This window comes from Mytilus edulis, chromosome 3, assembly GCF_963676685.1.
Source record: "Mytilus edulis chromosome 3, xbMytEdul2.2, whole genome shotgun sequence".
NCBI classification, from domain to species: Eukaryota; Metazoa; Mollusca; class Bivalvia; order Mytilida; family Mytilidae; genus Mytilus; species Mytilus edulis.
Window position 1 is genome coordinate 58,225,445 of NC_092346.1, and position 18,589 is coordinate 58,244,033.

General features: G+C 31.8%; 1 protein-coding gene across 6 annotated transcripts in view; it reads right to left on the bottom strand.

Moving 5' to 3' along the window:
* The window catches only part of LOC139514400 (anaphase-promoting complex subunit 1-like), an 86,849-nt gene extending 68,780 nt beyond the window's left edge, over positions 1 to 18,069 (bottom strand). For 2 of the 6 annotated variants that reach the window (XM_071303582.1, XM_071303580.1), the window contains exons 1-20: positions 17,872 to 18,069; positions 14,294 to 14,498; positions 13,457 to 13,624; positions 13,056 to 13,128; positions 12,688 to 12,782; positions 12,019 to 12,098; positions 11,662 to 11,741; positions 9,630 to 9,775; positions 9,035 to 9,273; positions 8,495 to 8,713; positions 7,880 to 7,978; positions 7,423 to 7,513; positions 6,364 to 6,429; positions 5,531 to 5,683; positions 5,061 to 5,177; positions 4,585 to 4,645; positions 4,149 to 4,336; positions 3,770 to 3,844; positions 2,793 to 2,984; positions 902 to 972 (exon numbers count right to left, since the gene is read on the bottom strand). In XM_071303582.1, coding sequence (XP_071159683.1) covers positions 902 to 972; positions 2,793 to 2,984; positions 3,770 to 3,844; positions 4,149 to 4,336; positions 4,585 to 4,645; positions 5,061 to 5,177; positions 5,531 to 5,683; positions 6,364 to 6,429; positions 7,423 to 7,513; positions 7,880 to 7,978; positions 8,495 to 8,713; positions 9,035 to 9,273; positions 9,630 to 9,775; positions 11,662 to 11,741; positions 12,019 to 12,098; positions 12,688 to 12,782; positions 13,056 to 13,128; positions 13,457 to 13,624; positions 14,294 to 14,458 — 2,378 coding nt within the window. In that variant the 5' untranslated portion in view covers positions 14,459 to 14,498; positions 17,872 to 18,069. The other 4 variants (XM_071303581.1, XM_071303584.1, XM_071303583.1 and 1 more) reach the window with 4 other exon arrangements.
* Between the last annotated feature and the right edge of the window lie 520 nt (positions 18,070 to 18,589).

Below are 18,589 nucleotides of genomic sequence, written 5' to 3' on the forward strand. Positions count from 1 at the left end.
TTAGTGTGTATTACTAATTTATCAATGTTTAGAACATGGATTGCTAAAAGTATAATTATCAAACAGAAATTGCAATATATTTTTTTTAATATGTTCAAAGACAGTTAATATCCTTAAGGTAACATTATTATGTTATTATATATTCAATTGATTCTTTATTCATTTTTTTGATACTAGATAATATTTTTAGAGCACAAATTTGTAATAAGCTAAAACAGGGGAAGTAACTCCAAAATTAATTTCCAACACGTTTGCGTTAATTAAAAACTGTGCTTGTCGCTAACAAGTTGAGATGGAAGGCATTTCTGTGAAGGCATAGTTTTATTTTGATGACTTAAATTCAATTCTAAAGTCATGAAAGTTTTCATTTATACACTCTTCCATTGTGACTTGGAAATCGAAAATACCGACCCAAGCTAAACACACTCGCTGACACATTCATCAAATGTATGACAAAAAGATACATTGTCCTAATTAAATTACCTAGATATTAACACCTTTGAAGTCTTTATCATTGTAATTGATTGTAATGACATGATTAACCTGGGGGCAATCACACAGGTGTCATATATGTAATTAACTTGGAGATCAGAAATCGATGAAACAAAAGGCAATTTTACCAAAACGGCACAAGAGAATTTTGGAAAAAGACATCAGGGCAGAAGGGCGCGGATAAAGGCACCCAGGGCGTGGCTGAGGGCACCCAGGGCGCGGCGCCCTTCTATTTTGGGCTAGCGAGACCACTGGAACTAAATACAAATACCGAACTATTATTGGTATTTTAAGGCATGTCTATACAATGTTTTTCTAAGGAGTTTAAACACCATATTTATAGTTTCCTAAACAAATCAGTCATGTAGCATTTAGTTTCAACACCAGTATACATAAGATTATTATTTACCTGGCTATCTGCAGCAAGATGGGAGCTAACTTAGAGAGTTCATCTGTTAGTAAAATGTTCAACTTCATATCCTGGTAAAAACAAAAACAATCAACACTTAAACATGATATTTTTATATGATACTTCTTCATTACATGATCACTTACATATATCTTAAACATCTTAAATATGAACAAAATATTTAAAGGTACATAAAACAAAGTAAAACTACAACTTAATTTTATCATGTACATGAACAAAAATTGAAATTATGAACCAAGGCTTCCAAAAAATATTTGAGCCAGCCGGACATTTCATATCTGATCCCAATTTTAATCCCTTAAGACTTAGTCACAAAAGGCAATAGTATGGTAATCAGACGGCCATTCCAATGATTGACATTACATTAAAAAAAAAACGATTTTAAACTTTACTGATATGATATGAATTTGATGTTCGGATGTTACTGTTAAATTGGCAGTGCATCATTCAAAGTGTGCACATCAGCGTGCTCCTATCTGCCTTAGACTTTTTATTTGTGAAAAATGACATTGTCAAAAACTTTACTTTCGTTTTCAACCGGATGTTGACTTGACAATGGTAAAACATGGACCATAAACGGATATGCAATATCCGTGTACGTTTTCAAAGCAAGACTGAGAGAAGAAGCTCTTTCCACGTTATTTCTTCAACAAAATACTTGAATTGAACGTTAGATACAGGTATCAATGATAATTTTAGCATTTTTAAAGAAATGTAGGATGCATTATTTAATTTCTCACCTGTGCACATGCGCACACGTGTTCTAGTTCATACGACGAAGTTCTGACGATTTTTTATTTAAAACCTTTTTATAAAATTTTTCATCAAATCATGTTGATAAACTAATTTCTAATAATTTTAATCTTTTGGACTAAATCAATTAGATACAAACCGCTGAAATGTAAGAAAATAATTGTGAATAAACCTATCAATTTATACGATGTCCGGTACTGAACATAGTTCACCTGTCACCTGAACAGGTAGATTTCAGCTGTTCAACTACTAATTAGCCTCGATTAAAATTAGAAAGTATTGAAGTAGGTGTTGTTTTGATAGTAATTAATCATCATGTCACATTTATGACCGGAAATGTGTTGATGTTATTAAAAGGCAAAAGGTTGGGTCAAAAAGATCGTGAATTATGTAAAAATGACCGAAAAAGCATTGAAACTAAAAAGTATATGACCGTTTCATGATTTGCCCAGCCGGACTTTTACCGGACATTATACAAATGACCGGAATATATGACCGTTTTGGAAGCCTTGTTATGAACACAGTTTTAATGCTGATCTGTAAATTGCACCTAAAACAACATCAGCATCATATTACATGTGTCATTCAATTCCAAAGGTGAATAACTTCTTGAAATTACAATTTATAACGTTGATAAATAAAACAGTATATCTAACAAAGATTTATTCAGACATGTGCAATTTACAAGTCATGAAAACGTCCAAAGGTAAACCTTATATCATATTTACTTGATAATTTGCATTATGGCTATTTTACCAAATTTTCCTTTGATCTTGAAGGCTGAAAATTTCCTTCCTCAGCGGAGTCAAGTGATATGAAAATTATAGCTAGAAACTAAGGGGGCATGTGGCATTGCTAATGAAATTGACATAAAATTGACGTCATGATAGGTAAAATAGCGATAAACAGATTATCATTGGTCATCTCAACTCGATAGCTTTTCTCGCTTTCGCCGTACCAGCTCAAGCGAGAAAACCAATCTCATTGAGATAATCAACAGTAATCTATAAATATAATTGGATATTTTGTCTTTCACTGAATTCAATTATGGTTTGTATAATGTAAACACAGTTCCTGTGTTAGACATTAATTTCAAGAATAAAACACCCTAGCTTACCTCATAAACCAGATGTAAAGCCATCAATATAGATGGTATGTGTGCAAACAATTGTGCAGATGTATTGATGCCACAAGGCTTGGAGTATGCTGTGGCATCAGGTAATGAGCTAGCATGACTTAGACCCAGTGATGATTCCATGGTAGCATTCATAAATTCATTGTGGTCAGAATTCACCAAAAAGTCCCAGTCCTGTAAAATACATGGTAGTTTTGAATATCTTTCTGATAAGTATTTTCTTTTACAATGTGAAATCAACATATGTCTTCTTTATACATACTTTTATATTGATATCAAATTTACGAATGTCTTTTACTAAAGAAAATAATCATGACTATAGTATAACAGTTTAGAAATAACTTTTATTTTTGTCATTGCCTTAGTCTTAGATGCATGATTTGGTTTATTAGTTGTTAGTGGCTTTGAACTAGCAGGAGCCCGTAATTCAGTGGTTGTCGATTGTTAATGTGTTACATGTTTGTTTTTTCATTCATTTTTTTATATAAATAAGGCCGTTAGTTTTCTCATTTGAATTGTTTTACATTGTCTTATTGGGGCCTTTTATAGCTGACTTTGCGGTATGGGCTTTGCTCATTGTTGAAGGCCATACGATGACCTATAGTTGTTCATGTCTGTGTCATTTTGGTCTCTTGTGGACAGTTGTCTCATTGGCAATCATACCACATCTTCTTTTTTATATTATTTATATTTATAAAAATATAACAAGCTGTAGCATTATAACATTTCTTTATAGTAAATAACATCAAAAGTTATTCCCTCTTAAATCATTTGTACCTAATAGCACTGGCAATATTGAATGAATTGCAATTTACAAATGGGAAATTTCTGCTTACTATAGATATCAAGATTTCCAGGTGTTAATTTTAACTTTTGTATATAATTCAAAATGTACATAATTCAACCATGCATTGGGGATTTCAACTCAAAAGTATGAACAGTTAAAAAAGGTCACTCACCTCTTCACAACCTTGATCAGACTGTTTAGGTTTCTTTTGAGCAACAACTGGTGACATAGAAACATCCAAATCTTGCTATAAAAAAATAAAATGGGAGTCATTTAAATGCATATATAAATGTCACTTTTATTTTGATATTCACATACTGCTTTCAGTTACGTATGGATAAATGATATCTTATAATAATAAAACATAGCAAAAACTTCACAATTTATAGTGGTTTAAAAAAATATCTGTAGTTTCAAAGGTATCTCAGCAAGTAGTTATAATTGCAACTTTATATAATAGTTGATATGTAATTCACTCAATCTTTAAATTTGTGATTTGCTTCTAGCAATGAATTCCAAGACATTAGCAGACATTCATGAATCCACATTACCTGACTTGTTAAGGCTAATCTGGTAGTATCATAGCCCATCAAATTAAGTAGACATCTTGTAAACAAGGCCCATTCAGACTGGTTCCCCAGGCCTCCTGGTGTATTTCTTGCTGTATACCATTTACCAAGTAACAGGATTGCAAGGTCTTTTGGCAACATATGTTTCAGTCCATTCAGGCAAGCTTCAACTGCAAATAAAAGATTACCATATTTATGAAATATTTGAAGTTGTTAAGTTTAACTAGAAATTTATACCCTTTTTCAGTTCATGATAATTTCAAGATAGCTAATCATTTATATCCCAACTTAAAACCAAAAAGAATATAATAGGTATTCAATAATTGATGCAACATTTAGATTACATTGTATGTACTTTAAAGTGAAAGTGTCTTTATGATTGATACTAGTTAAATGCTATGGTGTAAAACATACTTACTGCCTGGTGAATTAGTCTGGTTAGGCATAGCAGCTCTACATAGGTGACCATTCATTAATTCCTAAAATATCGTTATAGTTATATAGTTAGATATGCAATATCAATCTACAAAATATTTCAGAAAGTATATGACGAAGTAGATTGCAAATGCTTTGAATTATCTTGAAAACCATGCAAAAGATCATGTGTAAAATAATAAATGTATTTCAAGCTTAATCCACATTCAATCAAGATATAGTTTATAGGGTTTTCTTTATGGGTTTAACATTTATGTTAACTGTTGTTTTGATAAAAATCCCAAAGCTTAAAGTACTGAAATATCTGTAAAACTTTAATTAGAATTGATGAGGAGGGGATAAATGGACCAATATACTGACATAAATAACATTATCATATACCAGTAATTGCTTCGGAATTATAGAATGCTTTTACACATTGTTTACTATTTTACAGTAATATTCCCTGTCAATACTCACAATAGTAAACTTGACTCCTACATTATCCCTGAGACCTTGTACAAATCCAGTTGGAACTGGACAATCTTCAAAGTTAGCTGACTCGTCTGCATCAGATACTGGAGAAATATGGTTCAGCTATAATCATAAAAAAACAATTCAAAACTGGGAAAATTGATGGCTTCTATGCAGTGCAACTTTTAATTGAATATAATAGTTATTTATAAATAATAACATATTTGAATACATGATCAATCATAGTTTCTATTGAAATCCAATATTTCATCTTGATATTTATTGGAATTGCATGGTCAACAATTGATAAAATTGTAATCACTACTCTATCATGGATATAATCGCAATCACTAGTCCAGCATGGTATTTATTACAACCACTTGATCCATTATGGCCATAATTTTATCTAAATTATTAATTAAGGTACTGAGTAATCATTTATCAATGTGTTCATAGTTCAAAGTGGAATATCCTACCTCTTCATCATCAAATCTAGCATCCATAGCACTGGGAGGTCTACTGGAGGTAAATATTCTACCTCTGGTAGGACTGTTTAATGGTGTCACTGTCCTCAACATACTTATAGATCCTGTTCCTATAGGTAATGTTGGTACATGGAGCCTGTTGATCTATTTAAACAAAATTTATATGAATCCAGCATAAGTACATGTATTAGTTGAGGTCACATACATTTTGTTTTTCAATTTGATTTAATTAAAATAAGGCTGACAATTCATAAAACTAAAGGCTCCAAGGAATATGTACTCATCCTTATCTTAAGTATATACATCAGGGGTCATGCTACTGAGAAATTTGGGTTTATAAGTTGCTTACCACAACTGGCAAAACTGATATGTAGTCACCCAAATACATATAAGAAATATTGGTAACTATGTTTGATTGTGAAATTGTTCCATAGCTATTTCAATTTATCTAAAATGTTTTATTTTTCATAATGTTCCCTTCTTGACTACTTATAGTACCAGTTGTCTTGGCTATAAACTATCATACCCTTAATAAAATCAAGCCCAATTTTCATCTGAATACATACAGTTAGAACGTTTTGCATCTTAGAACATGGTAAGAGTTTTCATCTATAATTCCAGCTAAGGTGCACCAATATATCATATCACCATTATTTTGAAGCAATTGCTTCTTCTTAGAATTATGTTAAGCACTGTACTTTAGTTAGAAAACCTTTTTCTCTTGTTCATAGTTAAGTGAGATGTCAATTTATCATTTAGGACCTCAAGCTGAATTGAAGACACTTACTGATTGAAGACAAGCTGCCTTGTAAGTCAGATCTTACCTTTGTGCTCCCACTATAAACCCATAATACATTGGTAGGGTCAATAACTATCAAAAGATCTAATGTCTGAAAAATAAAATATGGTACTCAAGCATATATTTTTATTAGTATTTTAAATCTGCTTTATAAAATTTTATCCCATTCAAAACCAGAGGCAGATTTAGAGGGTTTTCAAGGGGGCCCGGGCCCCACCCTTTTGTGGGAAAAATTTTGTTGATTATAAAGGAAATCACTGAAGCATGACTGGAGCGGCCCCCTCTTATGCAGTCAGTGGGCCCTCCCTTATGAAAATTTCTGGATCCGTCACTGAAAACATATAAATGATGAAGCATGTACTCATGAGTCAATTCTAAATTCATTCTATTATACATTGTTTTTTCAGCATAAATACAAATATAAAAAAATTTGCAATTGAATTAAATAAACAATACTGTAAAATAAGAATACAATTTGTGTATTTACTACTGATAATCTATAATGACTAATAGTTTTGCCAGATTAATACATGCAACTTTTGTTCTAAATTATAACTAGCAAAAATCACAAAAATGTTTTAATTATAGTGTTTTCATTTTTTGTATTGATATTACATTTAAATAGTTCTCTTTTATTTATTCATGATTGCAGTTCATTTAGACTTGTGGTAATTTCATATAGACACCTGTCTACCATTTAAAAATGGGAACTCGGTGGCTGATTGATTTTGTTAGGGGATTTCATATACAGTTATCAATAGCCTGACAATTCATTGTAAGTTGGACTGTTTGTGATGTGAATTGTGTTGTTCTTTGATCTCAATAAGCAAGGATGGCTAGTTTTCCCAACTAAAGTAGTGGTTCTCTCTAGGAACTACAGCTTCACCTGCCAGCCAAGTGAGCTGAAACCAAAACTGGCATTAACCAAACAAACAAACAAACCGTTGAAAACAGTATGTTGAACTCTAGATTTAGTTTTTTACTTATTTGTGTCATCGGAATACTATTTCATTAAAACATACCCTTATCTACTTATATTCAAATTACACAAATATCTGTTTTTATAGAAAAAATGTATACTTACTTCAACTGGTAAAGCATCTTTTGCCTGTATTACAGATACTGAACCAAAAATCAGTTGACTGAGGTCATTGCTTTCTTCAAACTTTACACATCTGTGGAAAACACAAGTTAGCTGATTTTTTTCGTCGAATGTAGAAAGCAAAAATTGCCAGTTTGCTATGAACAGCATATAGACTGCAGGATTTTAAGCACTTCATTAACAGAAATCTGCTTTATGATTTATAATGAATCAAAATAAAATACAACTTCAACCTTCAATAGTATCATGATGATATTACCGTCCAGCAAAATCTTAACTGGTCATTTTTAAAGCATTTTATTCATTCACAGATCTAGAGTTGAATTTTTATATATTGAAAGTCAGCTTTAAGTTTAACAAATAAAAGTGATCAAAACAACCAAATTAAATTAAAAAAAAAAACTCTCAATAAAAAATTGAGTTGAAAATAATAGGTTACCTTAGTTGTTGTCTGTATGATATAAGATAGCACATGTATTGTTGTCCACATAGATCTCTGGTCAGGAAGGCTTTAGATGACTTTCCTAAAGATCCATCTCTACAAATCATTCAGTTTAGTTATTCTTAGAAAAAAAACTAATCTTCATCCCTTAGAAACAATTTATATATAAAATCTATAACTGGAAATTAATTGTTCACTCAAAGAACTCCTTAGTCCAATCATTGATATTTCTATACATTCAGTTATTTGTGATGTAAACCAATATCTTTTGTGTTTTTGTTTCAATTAAATGTTCTAGCATCATTTACAACCATTTTACACTTTTTTCCTTTTCTTTTTAATTATCATGATGAAAAAAGGGCATGCAGATTCATCTACAAAAATATTTTTTTTACAATAATTTAAATAAAATCTCAGTTCATGTTTATTGGAACAGTTTATACATTACTCTTCTAATTTTCTTTTTCACTGGCATGACAGTCATGGTTGTGTCTCAATTTTTTAATGTATTTAATTTGGCAAAAAAATACTTAAGACACAATTCAAATATGTTTTTTCAAAGAAAGAAGAGCACACTGTGTATCCATTAAACTGAAACAGTACAATGATTACCTAATGGCTGGTGCAGGTTCTGTCCACAGATGTTCAAAGCATACTTCTGGTTTGAGTGGTTCTACCCATTCAGAGTAGCTCTCATTGATTAATGATACATTATAGGAACCTACAGGTGGTGTCCTGAAGAATCCAGCAGGACTTCTGGCTACACTAGGGGACGGACTCTGGAACCTGATCACTGATGCTGTACCCACAACTGCAGGTGACTGAGCTCGACTGTCAAATATAAGACAATTGGATATTACAAGTTTTAAATGACAACATGTTTGGCACATGCATGTGTATATTTTACTCAATGTTGTTTTCTTTCTTTTGGGTCTGGTTTTTTTTTTTCAGACTTTTTCTAATTTTAATGATCTATCTAGTTTTCGTTATTCATTCAATGTTCTGCATTTAAATTTGAATTAGTTCTTAGATATTTTTTTCATTTGCACTTGTCCTTCCATTGGATTTTCTAATCTAGATGAGAGTCATAATTTTATCAGAATATAATGTTTTTTTGTTTTTTTTTAAAAAGTAACTACAACCACAAAATACCTGACGGCAGCCATAGTATTAACAGCAGGACTGAGACTTTGTGATCTGATAAATCCACCACCAGGAGAACTGATTCTACCAGAGAAGTTTCTCATTGGAGATACACTTGGTGACTGTGCTGACAAATTACTGATGAAACGAGAATGGCTACTTGCTGACATGTTCAGTCCAATGGAAGTGGTGTTACCAGGCGGTTGTAGGAAACTGGTTTCAAAAGTGGCACATACTGAACTGCATTCCTGTACATATACATTAATAAAATTTATCATAAAAAAGTCGAAATATAATCTTGGACTATAACATAATTATTTAAATGAGTATGTAAGAATAAAAATACATAATTTCTATATTCTACCATACTATATAATTTTAGATAAATTTCCATAACTTTTTGAACAATTTTTCACAAATACACAATGTAGTATCTGTATCATATAAATTCAAGCTTGTTGAAGTATTTTTTGTTTGACACCTCTTTGTCTGTAAACAAATACATTGTACCATGGAATGACTTTTTTTAAACTAGATATTCAGGTGTTTTTTTTTAACTTTGATTCAATAGATAGTATTATGAACTGTAAATATCATTTCTTACATCTGCTCTGGCTTTTCTGACCCTCCAAACAGTATGTACTCCAATCATTGTATCATATGTAAATACAAGGGATGGTTCTACACTGGTAAACACTATGTGCTGAGTATTATCTGTTAAGTAGGAAATCTTAGGGTAGCCACTTACACCTATGGTATAAAAAAAAATACTGATATATTCTAACAGACAAAATTAGTTAAAATTGAGTAATAAAACATGCATATTTATTTTAAAACTAAGGTTTAACTCCTCAATACATCCATTAAGTTAAATGTAGATGGTGGATGTTTATCTGGTTTGTTTTGTTTTGGTATCATTTAAGAATAGGTTTATCTAAAGAAGAAATACGCATAAAATTAAGTATTTTTTCAATATATCCCAGGGTTTCCCCTGGGTCAATTATTTTTTTCGCCACCTCTTTCGCCAAAACAATATATTTTTCGCCACTTTATTATTTTTTTCGCCAAGTAACACAAATATATTTTTCTTTTAAAATATTCCTTTTTTTCCAGCCCCCCCCCCCCCCCCCCCTCAATAAGAAGAGGTTTTTACAACAAAACAAAAAACATTTTATCACTTGGAATTGATCCCTTGTGTAAGGTGTAGTCATTACATTGAAGGGTTACTCTCATGCCAACCGTTTGAATAGATTTCTTCATAACAACAGTTTTCTTTCATGAAACATGTGTGTCACTGAAACGACTTTAAAGTACCCACTCAAATCAATTATCTATATCAAAGTTAAATAATAATGTTCAGAGACCTTTCTTGCTTTTGAACCTTTTTCGGCATAATAACAGGTTTTTTTCTGGACTATAATTAAAAGAAGGATCGAGAGGAAGCGTCAAAATTTTGCTTCAAACACATGCGTCGCAAATTAAAGTTGTAATAATAAATCCCTTTTGTGACATGTTACGGACGCCATTTAACCATATCATTTTGTCATATAATACCTTAATTAGTCCTTTGATGTCGATAGCTATATATATGCAATCAGCTGATTATTGATTTTCTGTCAAATCCCTTAACGAGTTCAAGGTGAATTCCGAGTATTACAATACAATACAATACAATATTTTTATTTTCCAAATTAAAGGGCCCATTAAGAGCATAACATTAATTACAACATGACATAAACATTACAGAGTGATTAAAGAAACATAAAATAATAATTGAAATTCAAATGTATTGTCTGATCTGGTAAAGTCTGAGAAACCCGAAATAAGTAAATAAACAAGATGGCTGAAAATAAATCGTTATATATATTTCTTTCGCCAAATTCTTTCGCCAATGACAAATTTAAATCGCCACAATTATTATTTTTTCGCAAATTGCGAAAATGGCGACCGCCAGCGGAAACCCTGTATCCATCTGTAAAATACTGTATATTTCAATGTAAAACATTAAAAAGTATTATGTAACAATAACAGGGAATAAGCTGTCAAATTCACAGCAAATCTGAATTTTAGACCTGCCACATCCTATGCCTATTTTTCGAAATTATTTACTTTCTACAAAAGTTTTATTTTTTATTTATGCAAAATGTTTATTCCATTATTACATACCTGATATTTTAGTAATAACAGGAGCTACTTCATCAAGTGGATGTAACATACTGAATACTGTTGTCTGATTGGGAGAATTTCTGTAATAACATACCTGATGTTTTAGTAATAACAGGAGCTACTTCATCAAGTGGATGCAACATACTGAATACTGTTGTCTGATTGGGAGAATTTGTGTTATAACATACCTGATGTTTTAGTAATGACAGGAGCTACTTCATCTAGTGGATGTAACATACTGAATACTGTTGTCTGATTGGGAGAATTTGTGTTATAACATACCTGATGTTTTAGTAATGACAGGAGCTACTTCATCTAGTGGATGTAACATACTGAATACTGTTGTCTGATTGGGAGAATTTCTGTAATAACATACCTGATGTTTTAGTAATAACAGGAGCTACTTCATCCAGTGGATGTAACATACTGAATACTGTCGTCTGATTGGGAGAATTTCTGTAATAACATACCTGACGTTTTAGTAATGACAGGAGCTACTTCATCCAGTGGATGTAACATACTGAATACTGTCGTCTGATTGGGAGAATTTCTGTAATAAAGTTACAAACTTTAGAAACCGGTAAAAAAAATCTAAATAATACAAATTACTTGACAAATTTTGATAATATACTATCATTTTGCAATACAAGAAAATGATAATTCAAGAATGATATGATAGTTTTGTGATTAAATGGACAGAAACTAAAAACTTAAATTGATTTAAGAATGAAGTGTAGGTTATAGTGAGTCATCAATAAATGATACATAACAGGTTATTCACAAAAAGCAAAAACAGAATCAACTCTATGGTTTCCAAGTAGGATTACCTTTTACCACTTGTCATCTCTGTTGGTGACACTGTTCTCTCAAATAATAAACCATTCTTAATTACCCAGGAATTAGCAACCTGTAAGACAAAAAGTTAGTGTTTGTTTTGAAAAATTCAATTCTTCAGTTTTGTTTTTAAATATTTAAGATTTGATAGATTTGTTTCCCAAGAAGGAATAACGCTTAATTTTTTTTTTTTTTTTTTTTTAAATATTAAGATATTAGTAATCATAAAAGTTTGGTTTCAAACCATGAGACATTCTTAAAACTCTACATACACTTTTCCTTAAAACCATGAAAATTGCTATCCATGATAAAGACCGTTCCATAAAAACATGCATGCAGCCCAGGACAGGTACATGTACTTCCAAATATCAACTATGGTAGACATATGTAGGTGTTTCTATTGAAAATGTATGATAAATACAATTCCATCACAAAGTATCTCCATTTTTAAAGAACCCTGGGAACCATGTAAGTTTTGATGAAATAGCTCTTAAAAAGATTTTCTTTTTTTTCTTTTGTTCATTGAAAATTGAAAATAAAAAGCATAAAAATGAACTCTGTAGATGGTTGATGATTTTAATCTTTAAAAGCCAATAAAATGACTTAAGAGAAAACCATAGAGTACTCAAGATATAATTGTTGTATACATTTTTTTAACAAACCTGAAATGGTAAAGCTGTGTTGAATTCTCCCCCTTTTTCCATAAAACAACTGACAGATCCTGATTCCACTACACATATTCCCTTCTGTAGATCACCTGTAAATATCAAGTGTGCATTTCTAAATCTAAAACTTACATGCATTGAAACTAATCAAATCAACTTAACTTCTATATGCTTTGATACATATACTAAATTACTTATCAAAGAGCGATGAAATTCCCTGTCTAAGAGATGTTAAAAGTCAGGCATGAAACAAAGTTTTACAGAAATCTGCATACAGTTTTTCAGCTTTCTACTTACAACTGGTAAAAGAGCGAGTCTGATGTTCAATAGAAATTTCAATTTATAAAACAAACTTATGAACATACCCTGAATATCAGTTGTAGGTATGGAATTAACAGGAATCTCACTTTTTGGCAAAATAAAACTACACCAGAGTGCCTGTAAAAAACAAATAATTATAAAACTATTATAAAATAAAACTTGTTTGATTTTCAACATAATTTTAATTCAGATATTCACTATGGTAAAACATTGCTTTGAAATTATCACAACTGTCAAGAAACAGTACCTATAAACATTTTTTTTTTAAATCTTATAGATAAATGTCATTTTGAAATGCAGGTACTGCTCACAATGTAATACCACATCCCCTGCAATTTCCATGATTTGATGAGTGAAACATTAGAATTTGGATTAAAAACAAAATAGCAGGTTCCCAATAGCATTATGGTTAAGATTATGAGAAAGTTACTATTGTTGTTCTCACCTGTAACACCTGAGATTCTACAGTAAAAGTTTTCATCACTGATCTGGCCCCATTCTGTCCTCCTTTGCTCCATACTACAGTGGAACCACTCACATACAGTTCTTCATCAAATTCCTCTTCTGTTGCAATTGGGTCATCTATATGATGTCGGAAATGCCACTGCTCCTTCTGAATATATATAAAAAAAAAAAAATTACCGTCTTAATATAACAGTTTACTTTTTGTCTTGTAAATAACAAGTTTATAAATGACAAATAGTGTGAACAAATAAATGTCAATGTTCTCCCAAATTGTTGTTCACTAGATTGTGAAGGTTGGTTATATACTGGCTTGTGTTTAAAACCATGAGTTGCTGCAGTGTGAATTGATTTTCATTTGTTGTTCACTAACTTTGGACAGTTACAGGAAATCACAAATGTATTTGTTCAGCGAAATATAACCAATTAACTTTTTCTCAGATTTGAAAGTAATAAAGGTCTGTGTTATCCCGGATTCAGCCTTCACAAGCATTGGCTGGTAATTTGACATTGATGGCAAAATGTTTCTACATTTTGTTTCAAGAGAGAAACATCTCAGTTATTTTCAAATATTAATTAGACAATAAAATTTAACAAATTAATGAACAATAAACATTAATCATGTTTGCAGTACAAAATCCCCCCCCCCCCACCCGAAAAAAAAACAGCAACACTTCATCATGTTCATAAAGAAATGAAAAGCCCCAAAATTAGGAATGTTTACATGTACATAATTGTTTTTAACTTAATATATTTTAAAACTCACAATGTGCTTATAAGGGTATTTTGTTCTGCATTATTCTATTAACATTTTTCTTACCTTGTTATTTTCCTGTATAGATATATCTCTGAATGATTTAAGTAGTGGTAGGCCATGCTCAGCCTGTACTGCATTCTGCACCTGCAGCTGAAACTTCCCAGGATGACGTCGGCAAAATTCCCGGCCAAATGGGACAAAGTCCTGGGTGTCACAGGCCGCTATCATATCATCGACATCCAGGTTGACAGGTTATATATATCTCAAACTGAAATGCAAATAAAACTAATTAATTTGATTTTGTTGTGAGTCTAACACTAAACATGCTATCAAACATGGTACAGACATGACAGACCACCAGAAGAAATAGAAAAGTTAAACATGATATCGATGTGCAAAAAAGATTCACTGACAAGTGAACTAGGTCGTAAAAATTGAAAATCTTTCATTCAAATCTGTTTGACAATTCAGTTTGCAGTTACATGTACATGTATCTACAGAATGTATGTTTCTTTTTTACACTGCCACTTGGTTGAGACAAAGACTTTTTTCTTGTTGTGGTTGACATATCAGAACTGAATTTCAATTACTTTCAAATAGAACATAAAAAGTACTGATCAAAGTTTTCATTAGATCACAGATTGTTTATTTATTTTTATTAAAGAACAAAGTAATGAAAAAGTCAAGAGATTTAAGACAAAAGTTATTCGAGTTCAAAATACCCTAAAGCGGATGATTTTATACTACCGTGCAGGAGTGTTATGGGAAGAGGGAGATTTCCTGAATTTCGTTCTTTGCACAGGAGTCTCCTGCTCTAAACAGGAGGGTTGGCAGGAATGATGTAGTACAAACTGTGCATTGTCAATGATTCTGCATTTGTGTAGTTGAGATTTATTTGTTACTGGGCAGGGCTCACACTACTTCAGAATTATAGGGAGAAGTGACTTCTCTTTTTGAAACTGATAGGGAGAAGTGGTGAGATTTGAAAGAGAAGTGCTCATTCGCGCGGGTGCGCTACAATCTGTTTGGATTTTACAATAGTATAAAGGGCCATATGTAAATAATGTTCTTTTTATGTTGATCAATTCATATGAGTAAAAAATTACAATTAAAGTAACATTTGAAATTAAAAGTTGTTAAAGTTTTACTAAGGTTCTTGTGAGAAACTACCAACTAAATATCTAGCACTAAAAAAAAAATTTATTTTAAAAAATGTAAAGAAATTATATCAATTACAATTTAATTAAAAATTATCTTGTGTATGAAATTCAGTGTTTCTCATAAAAAAAAAATATAAAAGTTATTAAGCTGGGCCATAATATATTGATATTAGTATAACAGTCTCAGAGTTAAGCAACTTTAATCAATAGTTTGAAACATTCATAAAAAATATAGGGAATTATATACACCAATCAATTAGATGTAACCAAAAGTCTCTTAATGCGTGTGGGATGCGTAATTTTTCCCTTTGGGATCAATATTCTTCTGTCAGCTGTTCCATCCGTGCGTCCGTAGTAATTATTGTAAAAGTACGGATTTCGGTCATAGCTGGTCCGGTTCAGATGTGTAGTTTAGAAATCGGTCAATGGCGGACGAATGCAAGAAAATTTACAAAAATAAACGATGTTTGACAAGTTATTTGGAAAGGAACATGACGGTTTTAATGCAATAAATGGATTAAACATTTACTGGAGGCAACTTTTATCACGTTTAAATGAAGTAACAAACTTATTTTGCTGCCGAAATTTAGGTTGATGTACGTTTTTTCTAGTAACAAGCACCGGAACTTGCGAAAATGCACGAAGTGATAAAAAGTTGTATTTTTATCAAATAACCTGATACACACTGCGAAGACAATGCTTCAACCTCTTTTCTAAAGATAATGAATAGTTTATGTCTGAATTTCTTTAATTATCAGTAAAAAATTGAAAATGTCCGATGACGGAAGCGACTAAAAGCGACTTTCGTCAAGAACAGGGCGACTTGTTATCGCTTTTGGGGGTCGGGGAAAGCGAAGTGACGGTCGGGAAGGCGACTTCTTCGCCCAAGTCGCCTGGTAGCGTGAGCCCTGACTGGGTCATGTAAGTGATCCTTTTGGTTGGTGTAGTAATTAGTACATATAAAATTGAACATCGTTTTCAGTCAGATTGATAACACTTTCTGCAGGTTGGTCAACAGATGGCAATCAGTCAGGGGACTTACTGAAATAAGTGATTTTTAAATCACTTATTTGAGTAGCAAATTCGAGGTTTTGTCACAAATGGGATTTTGTAGTTTTTTCAAACTTTTAAACACATAGGTTTAAATAACATCTTTAAATTAGTAAAATTAAAAAATATGAACTTTTTGCTTCTTTTGAGTAGCAAGGTTTATGTCTTTGATGCTATCATTTACCTGAAAATTCTATTTTAGTTGAAAAAATGCTATAATAATGGCTTTACATAATGAACTGATACTTTCTTAAAAGATTTTTCACAGCAGTGGGAGTAATTTTCCTGTGAAGTTCAAGGTAATAAAATTCTACTGTTCGCGATAAAAATTTCACTGTTCGGGGGTGTTGAAATTAGTTGGGGTTATTAAAAGAATGATACTTAAAGAAGTGATTTTTGGGAAGGAAATTGAGGTCTGATACTTAAACAAGTGATTTTTATGTCATTATCCTAGATTCAGTACAAGGTCATCACCTGAAATGACCTGGTCATCCTAGACAACACAGATGTTGGTTCTGATAAGTTTAGAAACATAATTAGTCCCTGGATTATTAGTATTCTATATTTAAAGCTCCACTAATATTAAATCACTTCTTCTAGTGATTAATTTGTACTACTTAAATAGGTGATTATTAAAGAAAGACAACTCTAACTTCCAACCTTTATGGAAATAATGTTACTTGAATCAGTGATTTAGAAAATCACTTTTTTAAGTAAGTCCCCTGACTGGCAATAAAATTGAGAAAGGAAATGGGGAATGTGTCAAAGCGACAACAACCCGACCATAGAGCAGACAACAACCGAAGGACACCAATGGGTCTTCAATGTAGCGAGAATTCCCGCACCCGTAGGTGTCCTTCATCTGGCCCCTAAAAATATGTGTACTAGTAAAGTGATAATGGACGTCATACTAAACTCTGAATTATACACAAGAAACTAAAATTGAAAATCATACAAGACGAACAAAGGCCAGAGGATCCTAACTTGGGACAGGCGCAAAATTGCGGCGGGGTTAAACATATTTATGAGATCTCAACCCTCCCCCTATACCTCTAGCCAATGTAGAAAAGTAAACGCATAACAATACACACATTAAAATTCAGTTCAAGAGAATTCAGGGTCCGATGTCAAAAGATGTAACAAAAGAAAATAAATAAAATGACAATAATACATAAATAACAACAGACTACTAGCAGTTAACTGACATGCTAGCTCCAGACCTCAATTAAACTGATTGAAAGATTATGTCTTCATCATGCCTATTGCGATTGCTCCCACAGTCTTGCAAAGTTCACTTGTACAGTTGTGTGCTTCATTGTTTAGTTTGTAATGGTCTTTTTTAAGTTCTATTTTTTTGTAGTATTATTATAAAGTTGGTTAGCCTGTCTATTTTATTATTGAACATGGTAAACATTATATTCATAAATTTACCAGTAAAAAAGCATTGGTTTTCAATTCGTCTTTATACATCCAGCCACAGTTCCTTTATAGTGGTTTGATTTTACTTGTGCTTTATATAAACACTATTTTATAGGCGATAAGCACTAATGTATCATGCTCAGATGAAATTCTTTGCTGTTCGAAAAATTCTGCCAAATTATTAAACCGGAAAACACAAATGTAATATACAAAAACAAATCCCGATCAACTATGCAACACATCCGGATTTAGCTGTAAAATATAAAGGGCGAAATAGTCGAAATAAGCGCTACGAATTTTGACGATATGGTCAGTAATTTTAATAAAATGGAATCTATCAGTGAACAAACATGCCTTGTTTGGTTCTCATGCATGTTAGTAATAATAATAAACTTGAGGCTCTAAACAGCATGGGTCGCTCACCTTGGTCTATGCAGAGACATATATACATGTGTATATATGTCTCTGGTCTATGTCATTGTGATCCAGTGCATATTAAACAAAGGCCGGACACTCTATAGCATTAATATAGAGACAAGAATAGAATTCATAACAATATTCTCTATTTTGGTGATGGTGACTTGATTCTGCCTTGTTTGTAGATCTTACTTTACTGAACAGTGTTGCTGTAAGTTACAGTTATCTCCATCTATAGACACAATAAATGATAAGGATAAACAATTACATTGAATGCACATTTTCAAAAAGGATTCGGCAAATCAATCAACTG